The sequence below is a fragment of the Gallus gallus genome, chromosome 2, assembly GCF_016699485.2.
Source record: "Gallus gallus isolate bGalGal1 chromosome 2, bGalGal1.mat.broiler.GRCg7b, whole genome shotgun sequence".
Taxonomy (NCBI): domain Eukaryota; kingdom Metazoa; phylum Chordata; class Aves; order Galliformes; family Phasianidae; genus Gallus; species Gallus gallus.
The window spans coordinates 22,297,322-22,313,291 of record NC_052533.1 but is presented as its reverse complement, the minus strand read 5'-3'; the positions used below and the strand labels follow the sequence as shown (position 1 = coordinate 22,313,291).

General features: G+C 39.5%; 1 protein-coding gene across 5 annotated transcripts in view; it reads right to left on the bottom strand.

The window, feature by feature from the left end:
* The window catches only part of AKAP9 (A-kinase anchoring protein 9), a 100,550-nt gene extending 84,896 nt beyond the window's left edge, over positions 1–15,654 (bottom strand). For all 5 annotated transcript variants that reach the window (XR_006934693.1, NM_207179.4, XM_046918326.1 and 2 more), the window contains exon 1: positions 15,452–15,654. Coding sequence is in view for 4 of the 5 variants with exons in the window: in NM_207179.4 (NP_997062.3) it covers positions 15,452–15,499 (48 nt within the window). In the remaining variant the exon portion in view is untranslated. The remainder of the gene's footprint in view (positions 1–15,451) is intronic.
* Positions 15,655–15,970: the final 316 nt, after the last annotated feature.

The window sequence follows — 15,970 nt, the reverse complement described above, 5'->3', positions numbered from 1 at the left end:
AACTGTTTTAGCACCTGTTCTTCAATGAGTGTATTCTTATATCAGCTATTTAACTATACATAGTTAAATCAGCTGCTGGAGATTCATTTAATTAATCCCCTGGCATTCTTTCAGGATAACAGTTTATTTTCAGAAAACAATCACAATGCCGTAACAGGTTAAGCATTTAAGTATGTCTATTTGGGTCTTAAAAAAAAAATAAAAAATCAAGTGGAAAATAAATGTCTTGCAGGACAATAGTAGTCCAAAAAGCAAAGACAACAGTGTCATTAAATACTACATGCTAGTAGTAATTAAATCTCTATCTTGTTCAGTAATTTTTTTCCACATACTGCCATTCTTCCCCACAAAATATAGGAAAGCATTCTGACACCATAAAGCAGTGGAAAACTGAAAGTCTGTCCCCTAAGCCTAAAGTAAGACTAAATAAAGATCTACGTTCCTGTAGTAATGGATGGAAAGAGAGAATTTCTCCCAGTAAAAAGAATGAAGTTATTTTACTGTCTAATATTTGGTCCTTTTTCTCCTTAAAATCCTTCCTACCCACAGACAACTGTCATTTGTCCTCCAATAAAACAGGAGCTATGTGTTTATTTTATGGAAACCCTAAGGTCACAAAAGTTTCAGGGAGAAGCAGTCCAGTGTTTTCCTATAAATGAAAAAAAATATACTACTACAAAATGGTTCAGATTCATATTGCAGTTTGTTTTGAATGGAAAGAAAATTACAATTGTCCTGGCTCCTCTATAAACATCTATACATCAAAGGATAGCAACTAAAGCTATGAATTTACATCATAGAAAATTAGATTTAGTCCTCATTTTTGCTCGTTTCTGAGCCAAAAAAAAAAAGTATGTTAGATAGTATACTGAACTTCTTGGGTTGGGCAGAACCAGCCTGATCCTTCAAATGTAAGTTCACAGGGTTTCTCTAAGATGTTCTTAAACTCTGGGCCAGAACAGTCCTAACTGCTTCGTGAAGTGCCACTGAAGCTGCTTCATAAAGTACCACTGAAGCATTCACTTTGTGGTAGAAAATCCTTCATTCACAGCAAGAGAAAGGCTTTACAGTGCCAAACTTGATGAATTTTCACAGGAGCAACATAAAGTTGCCAATGTGACAAAATAACATTGATAACTTGAAGAAATCACTTAAAAGCAAATGTTCAAAATATGCAAAGGCTGGATACAGAAGTCTTTCATATCATTAAAAAAAATATTAAAGTGGTTGGTTCCAAAAATCCCATGCTATAAGCTTAGCAATTAAAGAAATCATACAGAGTAGTTAACATACATTATTTAAACAATGCAACTTAAAAACAACTGCACAAATGTTTTCTCCAACTCAGAAACGTACACAAATCACAGTCTATGGCCATCTGTGCTTGCCAGTTAGAAGCCAACTGTAAAAATATAAAACTATGCAAAAGCAACAGTTGCCAAGATCCCCACACAGCACTTGTCCATCAAGTCACTGGCAACCCTGAGCTTGTTTTGTAACGTAGATACTGTCTTTGCTTACTAATTGTCTAACTCGTGGAAGAGTTAAGGCTGACGCTTTATATTTTTATAAAGAATGGTCTTCTAACACTTAACTAAAAAACAGAAAATGTAAAGCCTCATGAAGCAATGATTCTCATGCTTCTAGCAGTGGGATCCTAAATATAAACTACTTGCATTTCTGAGTACTAATGGGTTGTGTTATATTCCGATGCATTTATGTATGAGATGACAATAAGCAGAATAGTTATGTTTATATTTGCAACCATGGGGGAAAAAAAAACCACTAGAAAAAGATTACTTTGACCAGTTTCAAGGCATTCAGCACAATAATTTGAGTGGGTTCCCAATAAAATATTTGACCTATGCAGATACACTTATTATTATATACAGTGGACATTATTACACAAATCAAGAAGGTATTCTTTTCCCTAAATGCAGCATATGAAGGTAATATCCCAGAGTAGAGATTTATTTTGGAAAGCATGGAAAAAGTGAAGCAATATCAGAAATGATCTTAACTGATTGTCATTTTGCTGCATTACATTAAAAACGATAAATCTGTTGCACTGATCAGACCACTTCCTTTAAGGATAGCATGGAATAACAGAATATGAGCTTATATATTAGTATTTTTTTTTCCAATTATCCTTAAGTTATACCCAATTTGGACCTGTGAAATGAATCTTTGAATGTGATGCTCCCAGTGTACAGAAGCACCTTATTTCAGTTGCTTGATAAGAATAAATCGGTATTTAACTATTTTTAGAGTTTAAAAGTAATTAAAATCAGAATAAATAAAATCTAAAACAGAGTATTTGCTAAATATGAGCATGTGAATTTAAAAGATGGCTTATACCATCAGCAAAGAAACACAAGGAAAAGAAACCACACTACATATGCTGCAATGAAAAAATGACGTGGGAAGGAATAGGTAAGCTGTGAAGGATTAGCTGTGCTGGTTTCCAGCAGGCCACAATCAGTATTTGACCGCATCAGCCCATCATCACCTGGGATGACAGCCCTCGTGCTACCAGATAAGAAAAAAGGCACCCAGAAGCAAAATTCTAATGATGTTTCCCAGCTGTTTGCTCTTTGGTGAACTGACTGCTGGGTGTAGGAAATGCATCATATGCTTAGCAGTAACAAACGTGGCCTAAAAGACTGAGCACAGCACTGGAAAGTGACATAATTTTTTCAGATTTGGATAATAACACAGGCAGAGTCACAGGTGTGCAGTAATGAGAAGACAAATTTCCTCATAAGCGTTGTGTTTTTTGGAAGGATAACAAAATGATTGACTTTTCCCTATAGACAAAACACATCTATAATGTTAGCAATAAGCATCCTAGGAAAGAATGTAAGAAAAATGACAAACACTGTTTATCTAACATTTGGTGAATCAAGTTCCTCAAATCTATTCAGTGGGGATATAAATATGACCACCTTCATCACTCACTAAACACTGTCCATTTTTCACTAGAATAAGGAGAGGTTCTGTTGGAAAGAACTGGTGAAAACAAGCCAAGCAATACTACGTCTACATCCACATAGCCTTCCACCTGATAGTTCTTCACTTTGGAATAGTTTACTTCGTAAACCCTTATTTTTATTCCTAATGTAATACATTTAATATTTTAAAAGAAATCAAAGCATGTCATACTTGACCACCTTTACTGGATATGAGATGATAGTACCCAAACTGCTGTAAGTTCTTATTTGAGAAGTATTAACCTATTATGACTGATTGAATTGATTGTCACATCACTGAGGTTTAAGCAACTTGACACCTATCAGATGCTCAGGCTGGACTAGTTACAACCCTGAGCAACCCACCCTCACTGTGAAGCTAGCTCTGCTGTGAAGGGGATGGGGAGGGGTTAGGCTACATCCAGAGGTCTCATCTAACTTAAAACACTCTATCATTCCATTAATTCAAGGTAGGTCAGAGAATATATTTTAATTTTGCTTTATTCTTAACACTGAATACAATGTTAACTTTGAAAAGTTAAGAAAACTCTGAATGTAGGTTATACCACAAATGAACCAGATGGCTTCTGCATTATCACTCTGAGCACAGCAGTCCCAACAGTTGTCTAACTTCCCTTGCTATCAACTCACTCAAGACATTCATCTATGTTTTGATTAAAAAAAAGGTTATAAAAGATCACATCATATGTTTTCCTAAAGTCAAGATAAACAACATCCAATGTTCTTTCCTTGTGCACTTAGTCACTTATCTCATTGCAGAAGACAATTCATTTGCATTTGATAAACTATCACCCTTGTACCCCAAACCAGCTTCCAGATCTGTTCCATATTCTTCCCAAACACCACAGCTAGGCTGACTTTCCTACAGCTTCCCACATCCTCCTTCTTGACCTTCTTCAAGAAAGGTTTGATGCTTGTTTGTTTTCTTCGCTCCTTTGGAATCTCCTAATTACTATGAACTTTCAAAGATGACAGGGAATAGCCTCGTAATGACAGCAGATGGCTCCTGCCGGGATGCTTGGATACATCACACTCAGTCCCATAAATTTTTGTACATCAGATTTGCTTAAGAAGTTCCCAGCTTGACCTTCTGTGCTGTACACAACGCTTCATTCACTCCAACTCTGCCATTACACTTGGGGACCTGGGAAGTCCAAAAACAGTCCTTATCATTAAAGAGACAGAAAAGTCCTTGAGAATTGCTTCCACGTCCTTTTGTAACCAGATCATTTGTCAGGATTACGATGAATTCTAAGCCTTTTCACAGGGTTTGCCATTCACTTCAGCTTAGTACTGCATGCATATAGCCATGCATTCTTTCCACAGACAATAATGAAGTTATTGAGTGACACAGACCTCTTAAAGATTCTGCTTGAAAGACCACCTACTTTGAGATTAAGCCATTAAAACAAAAACAATCCTAAGAACAATTTTTCATTTAGCCATAACCTCCAAATGATTATTGTAACTAGACGAAATCTTTAGTTAGCTTGTAAGATGACAGCAGTGTCAAGAATCTTAACACCACACTTCCAGCAATAAATTCTGTATGAATCAGCCCTAGTTACCTACAGGCACTCCCATATCAACAATTGCACAGATCCCCAGGGACCTTATTATCACACTTAGACTAAATAACTCATTTAGACAAGCCTGTTTCTTTTAAAGAAGAATCTTTTCAAGTACTTAGAAACCTCCTGATTATAAGCAGTCTTGCTGCTCATGGCAGCCTTGGTTATGGTGCGTTAATCAAGCTTCGCTGTAGCTTCCAGGGGGCCAGAGTTGGGAGGAATCAGCTGATTCTCAAAAATTACTAATACTGATCAGAATCCTACAAGAAGTAAAAACAAATGAATACAAACAAACAAAAATTAGAATGCTGTAGTCAGACAACAGGCAATACTACTGCTTGTATTAATCAATACTCAATGCTGTTCACTCTTCCATAACATTTGATACACACTCAACTTTAAAGTCTAATTAATTAACTTAAAAGACTACCATACCTAGAGTGTAAGGCTTTAAAGATGCAGAGAGATCGAGGCAGCTAAGGACAGGCATAGAGAGAATTTGCATCTAAAGAGGCTTTGTCCAGACTTCTCTACATAGCTAATGGAAGAAAAACTTATAAGAAGCATTTGTCATTTCTGGTTTGTGTTGATGCTACTAGAAAGGAGCTGTAGCTGGCTGCATATTTTCCCTGACCAGCAGGATCCTGCACTTCACAGCAGCACGTATTTTTCGTTTCTCCTGCACTATAACATTTAATCCATATGCTAAATGGAGAAGAGCTTATTAGAACTTGGATAAAAAGAGCTGAAGAGAGTATTTGTTGGAAAAAAACCGTTAATTACTCATTTCCTTTGAGTCTCTATGCACTGCTTATAATTCTTGAAGAATTCTGCCTGATTCTTGTAAATTCAATTTTTTTCATCTTAAGAGGAAGAAGAATATATAATGGCAAAAAATTTTGTTCTGCTGTAAACTATTTCAGTTGTATTTATGTAGAATACATAAATAGAGCTTTTTCCCCTCTACTTTACACGTCGTCTCCTTTCTAAAGAAAAATGTAACAAAATGAAAATCTGTATCAGAGTTATTTAAAGATCAAAAACTGAAAAACAAACTGATTTAAAGACAGAGATAGTACATAAAAGAATACAGTAAAGCACAGTAAGACCTGAATATTTTTGCTCATTATACTTTCTCATTAACTAAGAAATCTGAAGGAAGAAGATACTTTTAGAACATATAGGTGATGTGTAAACACTTTATTAATAAGCAACATGAGATTATCAGCTTTTTCAACTTGACAAGTGACATGAAACTGATACAGAATGTGCAAGGTTACAGCCTTGGCAACAAGGCAATCAGCTTTCCAGCTACAGATCAGCAGTTTAAATTCTATTCAAGCTAAGCAAGGAAGAATAGGCACTCCTTGTGACGTGATGACATCAAATCAGTTACAAAAGCAATATCTTCACAAAAATTAGTGCTGAGATTTCCAAAGCAGTCTGATCCAGTTTTAGGAAGTTATTGGAATGATTTGTGGGCATCTCTGTGCTCTAAATCTGGGCAGAAACTAAGTAAAATTTATACTTTTCATTTTGTAACAAAAGAAGGTTGGGTTTTTCGTTTTTTTTTTTTTTTTTTAATAAATTATATAGCAGTGCTAAACAAGTCAAACTCATTTTCTCCTTCTGTTTATGTTACTCTTTCATGAATTCATACCGTGTGGCATGTCTGAGACTGAATGGCCAGAGTGAGAATGGATCCCTCAGACACAGCAGGTTTGTGAGAGAGCTCCTTGAGAAGCAGAGCAGACAAAAGGGAGGAACCAACTGTATGAATTTCACACTCAGTATGCTAGACTTGACAGACACATACGATTTTGACAGGCTTTTATTATTTTTTTTTTTATAACACATTGTTGAATCATGAGGGAAAAGTGGGCTCACAAAAGGCACTGATATTGTTCTCAAGATCCCAGGCTATTTGTCTATGAACTTCACTTTTTTTTTTTCTTTCCCTTTCTTAATTTAAATGCAAAAGTCAATTCATAGAATATGTTCTGAGTAATGAAGAAAACCTAGGAAACACATCACCCTTTGAAGAGTCTTGTACCAGGAATTCCACTCTCTCTAAAACACACCAGCCCACGCTAGCTGTCACAACATACTACTGAATATATGAAGGCAAGGTTTACTTATTATTTTTATATAGCATTACTTGCAGTGGTGGGTATTTCTCCTATATAACTTTGAAGTGAAAATATATATCCTCAATGCTAAGTCAGCTACCTGACTTTGGTAATACAAATGGCTTTAAAACATTTAAATAATTTTCTCTTGTTTTGTAGTTGGACACAGAGGATTTCTTCACAAAGAAGCTTAAGTGCAAGGACAAGTAAAAGTTTTGGGAAACAAACCAAGGATAAAGGTATAACCATTTCCGTTACTTTATAGCCTACCAGGAAACTCAGCTTTTGCAACTTATTCTACATATTGTAATACGTATTTTACCACTATTTACAAAGAAACACACTCAATCTCAGAATTCCAACTACAAAGCCTCTTCAGCTCTCCACTGGTCTTGGTTCTTTAGCTCAGGATTGTAATTTTAGATATACACTGTAATTTTGCCCTTGCAATAGAGTTTTCATCAAATGCATTTTTTCCCCTAGAAATATTACCAAAATACAGTACCATCCTTTTAAAATTATTATCTCTAATTGTGGAGAGTTGAAGAAATTTCTTCAAGTTTTGAGGTTTAGGAGCATGGTCCAAGGGACCACGTTCTGTTTGTTTTGTGATGATGCAACTAGTTGAGGTTATTACAACTGTGGCTGAGTTTGGTGTTTGGTTTCCAGACTCTCATGGACTTTTGCTCAGCTCACAACTACTGAACGTGCTCTTCCTGGAAGCTTTTGGTGGTCTGCTTGTGGAAGAAGGGAAAGTGGAAGTACACAGTTCGTCTTTCTAAGACACCAAGAATTCTAAGAAATCTAAGCGTTTTTAAATATACTTGTTTTTTCACTTTGCAACACAAAATGTCAGGCTCTAAAAAAGCCATGTGAAAAATGCAGATTCAGATTTCTTTTCATAAATGGGAAAATGAGAGCCATCAACAAAATATGACATGCCAGCACTTTGCAGGCAGTGTGCAAGTATTTCATCATGATAAATTTCAAGATCTATTTGCTTCATGTTTCAACATAACAGTCAAAAGACCACAATTACCAGATGAGTTTTACTGAACTGTGGTATACTCACCAACATAACCTATCACATTTGAAGTGACACGTTATCTGGTACTAGTAAATAAGTGATCTAGAAACTAATACATAGTAATACATTTAACTCTAGTTATGGGGCAGACATTTAAGAGCATTTTCATACCCTTCATTAGGATTCCCAGCAATTGTGTTACTAGTACATAATCCTATAGTGGAAATAAGCTAAAACAACAAAGTTGGAACTACTTCAGAGGCCTTTTTTTTTTTTTTTTGTCCTCATTTTCATCAGATTTTTCACTATAATAAGCAGTAAGATGTTATAGTAACCATGTCAATCTGCAGTTAATATCTCTGTATACAAATATTCAAAAGAATCTATTTGTTAGGATATTTCCTCAGGGTGGGGGGGAGAAACAAAACAAACAGACAAAAAACCACAACCAGTCAACACCAAAAAAAAACCAACAAAAAAAAAAAATCGACCAAAAAACTGCAAAACAACCATGCAACCATTCAGGGATCTTTAATAAAATCTACGTATGTCAAGAAGTCTGATATATCTACCTTGAAATATCAGATGTACTTAACAGAAAGCACTTTAAGTAGAATTTGTGTTGGCGCTCACTCATGCTTACTTCCAAATCAGTATAAACAAACAAACTTGTCTAGACACTGTTATAAGCAAGGGAAACAAATATTGCAGTCACCTCTGTTTTGCTATTGCAACATGCCTATTAAGAAAATAAGTAGCTGGAAAACAGACCAAGGAGAGGTCTAGTGCCAAAATAAAGAAATGCTTGAATATAGAAAAAGAGTAAGTTTCTCCTTTCTTTACTGCAGTGCTTTCATTTCACACATGAAGCAGCAAGAAAACATTCTAAACTGCCTTTTTAAAATGCAATTTCTTGTTTCATAGTGTTTCTAACAACACTGTGCTGCAAAATTTCTCATTTTCTTATAAAATTCACCGGGCATCCTGGATTAAAGTTCAGTGTTCTCTAAATCAGGTACAGAAAAAAGGTTTTTTTGGAGTGATATTTACCTGTATCATGAGAACAAAGAAAGTATTTCTTCAAGCTCATCACTACTGCAGGGCAGACAGCTAATTTAGAGCTTTGTATAAAAGGGCAATTTAAGATGAATAACAGCTCAGTATTGAAAGCTAGAATAGATCCCTGGAGTGAGGAAAATGGGGCTCAAACCTACCAAAACGCAGAAAAATGGAGAACACTCCTAGAAAAAGGAAGAATCCTAGCAGCTCAAAAAAGAGCTTGAGTTCAGTACTTCAATTCAAGCCCTATTTTTATAGGGATCCCATAAACTCCTGAAGAAACTTGAACACCATGGAGAAAAATTTAACTTTTCTCCCCTTGTTTTCTTGAAAAAGAAAGAAAGAAACAAACCAAAATAACCAAAACACCCACAAAGAAAAACACTGAGGAAACTGTAAGGAGTCGTTGGTTCTATTACTCAACAGAAAAATTAAGTTGTTTTACTTGAAGTTCTTTTAATACAAGTCATTCAATTCTTTGCTATTACAGGAAGAATTTGTGTCCTGAATACAATTTCACAAGATTACCTTTCAGTCTGATCTTTAATTGAAGCTTATGCATCACCCTAATAACAATAAATTATACAGAACACATTTACATCTCAAATGTATACAAATGATAAAACGCAGAGATATCCACTGTTCTCAACTACAACAAAAACGTCCCTCTCACACCTTGGCAATTTCTGCCTTATCTACCTCTAAAATTAGACACTTTCGCTCCAAGGTAAACTCTCAGCCTTTGCATCTGTGACACAAAAAGATCAGTATGAGATTTTCTTTGTGACACAAAATCAGTTCTTAAGCTTACTCATGTTCATAATCAAAGTACACACAGACAAACCTCCTACTATTTGCATTTAGAATTGACAGAAATGCAAAAGTGAGTACTGAAGCCTGCATAAGATGAAGAGGAACCGAAAGCGCAAGTTTGAAAGGACCTGGGAGGAGAAACAGCTTAAAGACACACAAGAGGAATGCCTGGAAATGAGGCAGGATCCTCACAGGTTTGTGAAGATCTTCAGGTGCAAGAAAATTGCTTCCCCCAAGTAAACAATCTTAAAAGCTCTTTTCTTTGTTAGAGCACATTCTCATAGTTTCACTGCACTCTCCTGCTTCTTTTTAAACAAAGAGATAAAGCAGTCTGAGCTCACAGCTGTTGAGCTAAAGCTTACCCATACCTTTGTTGGTCAGCCTGCATTCCCCTTCCGTTTCTTTCCCTCCTGTCCAGCAATATGCATACAACATATTCAGATATAGATGCAGCCCAGCACCATTCCCTTTCTGAAGGCTGCCAGCCCATAAAGCTGCTCTCCTCCATAGTTTATAATGAAAACCAGCAATGAGTAGGGCTTTATGATGAAATCAGCACTTCTTGATATGGTTGAATGCCATTTCTTGTTTTAAGAGAAAAGCAGAGTAAGGAAATGTAGACTGAAAAGGAAATTCCTCCTGCCAGGAGTTTGTTTAATTGTTTTTGTTCAAGTTACTGAAGGCAGACAGATGATGAACAAAATGAATAGTCTGCACCCGAAGGCAAAAGAGGACAAGTTAGTAGGCCAGCTCTTTCACAAAATATAAGGTTTCAATGCATTTAATTTGTTTTCTGTGATGAAAAGCTCTTAATAACCAGCAAGACACTGCTTTTTTTCCTCCTTGAGTAAATTGCAGGGGATTTTAAAAGGCTGTGTTTTATAAATACAATCTATATGTTAAGTTCTTCTGGGGGTTTTATATTAAAGCTTTAATCACTGTGGCATATAATTATTTCATGTCTTGCTTAAAGTCTTAAAACACACACACAAAACAAACAAAAACAAAACAAAACAAAAATCCACCCAGAAAAACAAGCAAACAACCCAAGAAAAACTGATGAACAGCTTTCTCTGAGAAATCCAAAATTTCTCAGTCTGAAAAGGCCAGAGATGAGGATCTTAAATCTTCCTCTGCTCTGAAGACAGTAAGATGTATGAAAGCAAACAGCCAACATTCTCAGACTCTTAAGCAATGCTGCTTTAATGACACGTATTCTCATCTTCAGCCACCAGAAAACTGCATGACCAGAAGACAAAATCTGCAATTATTTCTTTTTACTATTCAATTTGTGAAGGTGACTCGTCAGATCTGTTATACAACCTGTATAAATTGTCCACTGAGTGCCGTCAGAGCTTCCCAAACCTACTTTGCTGCCCCATCTGCTCAGTGATTCACTGGCACAGATCAAAAGCATTCACTGCAGTCAGAGTCTCATCTGTGCTCGAACAACACAGATACGTTTAATTACATTTTAATTACAGCAGACAGTTCCTTATTTCTTGAGACTGTTCAACAATTATTGAGTTTTTTCAAGCACTACGGCAAGAATGTATTACAGATATATGCAGAGCTCTTGAAAGTTAGGACAATAAGTAATCTACTTCTAACCTTACAAGTGAAATCCTAGACCAACTCACAGAATTTACCCAGTAAATCAATATCTTCACTCACTCACCTCCCACAGCAAAAAAACCCATACAGCTGGGGGTGCACCCTTTCTACTCCCTTTCAAGATTGTAAATTGGACTCTTCTATAAAACTTGGGGTTGATGGTTCCACATCTCTTATTTTAACCAGTTTTAATAGCTGTGAGGTTTAGTGCCTTGCAGAACAACGTGGCAGAATTCTTCTGTCACTGCAAGTCTATAAGAGTGTCTGCCTTTCACACAATTATATGTATCTATATAATTATATACGTATATAAATAAAACCATATACTAAATATAAAATATTTATGAAAATGGAATTATTTTACTTAAAAATTGCCAAAATCCTCAGCCATTTTCTTACAAAGGAATCTGAGTCCCCAACGTTGTCATTCTGAAACTAGCAAACTACTGTATACAGATCTGGAAGGTGATCAAAACATTGCAACATCCTGATACCAAAGCTAGATCCTAAGCTGCTAAATAAATACATAAAATTAACGAACTAAGCCACCACAAACAGTAACCTCTTTAATGTTACAGGAGGTTTCCAAGCAAACTGATACACACAGACATGCACACTTAGTATGCGCACGTATAAATCAACACGTTCAACCACCAACCTCATCTTTTGCAGGATCAGGTGTGTGCCTACACAATCTCAGGCAATCAACAATATTCCAGAATCTCTTAGGCAAGGCACACAACATACCTGATTGATTTCCGAGTTCATCATGTTTTGGTGGCACTGATCAACTTCACAGCATGCATGTATATTTCTGCTGCTGGCACAAATCTCCCTTCTACCACAGCCAACCCTGCTTCCCTTAACTAGCTGCTCTGACACGCACCTTTCCTGGATTCTGACAAACGCTTTTCTTGAGCCAAGATAATCAGTTCAGGATCTAAATAAAGAAATAGCTTGTTTCGGGAGACTACAGTTCTACAAAGGCACAAAGTGACCATTTTGATTTAAGGGAAACATTCATCAACCCTGGGTTAATATCCAGCACATTTATCTTGTGGCAAAGGACAGTGAATGACTACAGGTCTGGAAAAGGGAGCATGTAATTTGCCACATTTGATTTCATGCCTCCCTTGCTGTTGTGGGTTTGTAACAGACAGAATAACATATGCTGCAACTACACCAAACCTTTGGTATGAAGCAGTCTCAGAAAGTCAGCAGATACACATGAAGGTTGGTGCGTCTCTACCAAGAGCTTATTCTATTTTTCAGATGACATCCTGGGTAAGGCTGAGCCCTATTCTGCCAGGCTGGAGCACTCCTAGCACCATGCGATCAAGATATGATTCACAGTGCTGCTTCTCAGTTCCAAAAATACTACAAAGAAGACTCCAAGGAAACTTCCATTGCAAAGAATGCATTTGTGATAGACTTCTCTGCAAAAGATCTGTGTAGGGAGACAGCATCATATGAAGACATCAAAAAAAAAAAACAAAAAAAAACAAAAACAAAGCTCATACAAAACCAAACTTCACAGCTAGTACTCAAAACTATGATCAGAAAATCACCAAATGACTGTTTTCTGGGAAGATCACATCGCTTAGCACATGCACACTGAGTCTTGGCGCTACTTTTAGAGGAAAAAAGACCTAAGAATCTAAGTCCCATGTTAGAATTATAACTTAGCAGTGTACCTACCATCTCTACTGCATCTCTCAGACTCCATCATTGGCCTTCCTATTCATCCCACGCTTACTATAGTATCTTATTTATATTTTAAGTTTAGGTTTTCCTAGAAGCAGCATCAAGATACCTGCAGTATAGCAACGCAATACATATTACAACACGTTTTTCCAGCTACTTAAACAGCCTTCAGTGGTTAGGATCAAAAGTTTTTTGGATGCTCATTGCTGTGGTTTGCAGAAAATATTCATGGGAGCCAAGCAGTTTTGGGAGACATACTGACCATGAATGTGAATGTGCCTGTATCCTTGAAAAAGAGAAAAGCAGCTGCAGGAGCAACTCCTGCTTCCATTCTCCACTAACACAGTTCCTTCTTTTCTCTCTTTAGCAGTGACACTCGTCACTGGGAGACTGAGGCGCAGTCTCCACTGTACAACACATTTAATTACACTATTCATGCATTTAAAAAAAGAAAAAAGAAAAAAGAAGAAAAAGAAAAAAAAGAGGGTAAACAGTGTAGAGAATGCCACTGAAATATCTGAAAAGCTAAGACTGCTTTTACAGCCTCTTGTTATGTAAAACATGTATAGATTTAAAGACTTGTAGTGATTTTAACCAGAGGGGATGCCTAAAACGATAGGATATGGAAATCTTCAGGGATATATTTATGAGAACATCCTTAAGTTTCAACCAGAAAAGGCTAGAAGAAGGGCAACAATAACGATGGTGTTCCTAAAGTGTAAAATAAGTTAGTGAAATGTGTACGTACCTTTTCACAAAGCAAGCAGGAATCTTAAAAAGCATGACCAGCATGCCAAGGAAGGTGATCCTTCCCTTCTACTCTGCCCTGGTGAGGTCACACCTGGGGTATTGTGTCCAGTTCTGGGCCTCTCTATTCAAAACTCATAGAGAGAGTCCAGCAGAAATGGATTAGGGCCCGGAGCATTTCCCTTATGAGAAAGGGTAAAGAGATCTGCAACTGTTCAGCACAGAGAAGACTTGGGGGGGATCTTATTTACAAATATCTAAAGGGTGGGAGTTCAGTCAGTGGGGTTAGGCTCTTTTCAGTTGTGTGCAGCAATAAAACACGGGGCAGTGGGCAAAAAACTGGAATATGGGAAGTTCCATACAGATATGAGGAAAAAAATCTTTATTGTGAGGGTAACAGAGATTAGAACAGGCTAGAGAGACTGCTGGGTCTCCTGCTCTGGAGATGTGAGATATTCAATAGCCATCTGGGCACTTTCCTGTGTGACCTGCTGTAGGGAACCCTGCTTTAGCTGGGGGGTCGGACTCAATGATCTCCAGAGGTCCCTTCCAAACCCTGCAATTCTGTGATTCAGTGATATAGGTGTTCCTTCTTGAGCTTCGACTTCTGGTTCACTCTTCAGAAATTGTCAGTAATTTTCCAAGTTAATACCAGGCCAACACAAACAGAAAGCCTGATAATGAATTATTCACTGTGGTTTGAAATATTAGCAAATTTACTCCCACTATTTTCTCTGTGAACGTTTCCTTACAGAAGAATCAGCCCGCCTGGGTGCCACTGAGTGCACTGCTGCTGCCACTGCCCGGTGCCTCTCAGCACAGCCACGCCACATCCCTGCCATGGCTGGGGCTGAGCTGGAAGACCTTTCAGATCCCTTCCAAATCAAACCATCACATGGTTCTTGCGGTGCTTAAACACTGTGTGGGCTCCAAGTATTCCCCAACAGGTGTTCCTGTTCCTTCACCTACAAGACTTTACCCCTGTGTTTGTGGAACATCCTTTCAAAAGAAGCAGAAACAAAAGAGTTACAAAGTTTTTTTTTTTTTTGCTAAGGCAGCATAATGCTTCACAGCTCAACTACACACCTGTCTCCATCAGCTACATAAGCAGGCCAACGATGCCACTTCACAGCCGGATCTTCAGACTGCCTCTTCCTGCCTTTAGCTGCGGGTGATTCCAGCCACGCCGGCTTCATATGCGAGTTAGTAGTGTTACAAAGCTCTGATCTCTGTCACTCAGCAATAACCGCCCGAAGAAACCAGACGGTGCCTGATGTCAGAGTGCTTATTTTCACCCGATTTTCCTACCGCCGCCGCTCATCATCTCCTGTCCGCGGCCACACCGGCGCTTCCCGTCAGGCTCCTCCGGGCCCCCGGCGCCCGCCTCGAGCGGTGCCCCGCGGCACATCGCCGGCGGCAGCTCTAATCCCGGGCCCTAAGAGGTATTAGTGCCGCGCTCAGGAGCAGCTGCCGCTTCTATAAACTTCCTTAAAGGTTTACAGGGAGTTGCCTGGGCTTAAGAGGCAGACGGGAGGGTGTCTCGGTCGGCCCTCTTCCCCGCCCCGCCGCGGGCTGCCACCTCCCGGCCCCGCCGCGATACCTGTGGTCCCGCCGAGCCAAGGGGAGCCGAGCCCGCAGCGGGGGGCAGGGTGCGCGCCGGGAGCGCGGCGCAAAGCGCATCCTCTGCGGCTTTGTTCGCGGCGGGTCCCGCAGCCCAGTCCCGCCGTAGCCCCGCAGCCTCGCTGACCGCGCTTCCCCCAGCCTCCCCGCCCCCGTCGCGCCGCAGCCGCCTCCCACCTTGGCTTTGCCAGCCTCCAGCTTCTTCAGCCGCTCCTCGTCCTCCATGGCGTCCGTGCGGGGAGAACAGAGCGTTATGGGCGGCGGCAGGCGGGCACACCCCCCTCAGCCGAGACACACGCAGCTCGCTGTACTGTCCTGTCCCGTCTCACAGCGACGACAGCTGCCGTGGCGGGGACGCCGGCGCCGCCATCTTCATCTCCACGTAAACACGCGGCCGGGGAAAGTGACGTGGCTGCCTGCTCCTCCTCCCGCCGCCATCCCTCCCCTTTCCGCCCAGCCCCAGCCGCAGCGCCCTCGGCCCGGCCCGGCCCGTGTTCAGCCCAGTCCCGCCGAGGTGCCCCCGGGGCGGCGGTGCTGCACCGCCGGATCCCACAGTTCCGAGCCCGGCCGCGGGCGCCGCCGAGGGCGAGCGGCGAGGGCAGCGGCGCGGCACACCCCCTCCACACCCCTGCTCGGGGCGGGGGGCTGCCTCTCGCACAAAGGACTGGTGTTGGGAAGAGTCTGCTGCTTGGCGTG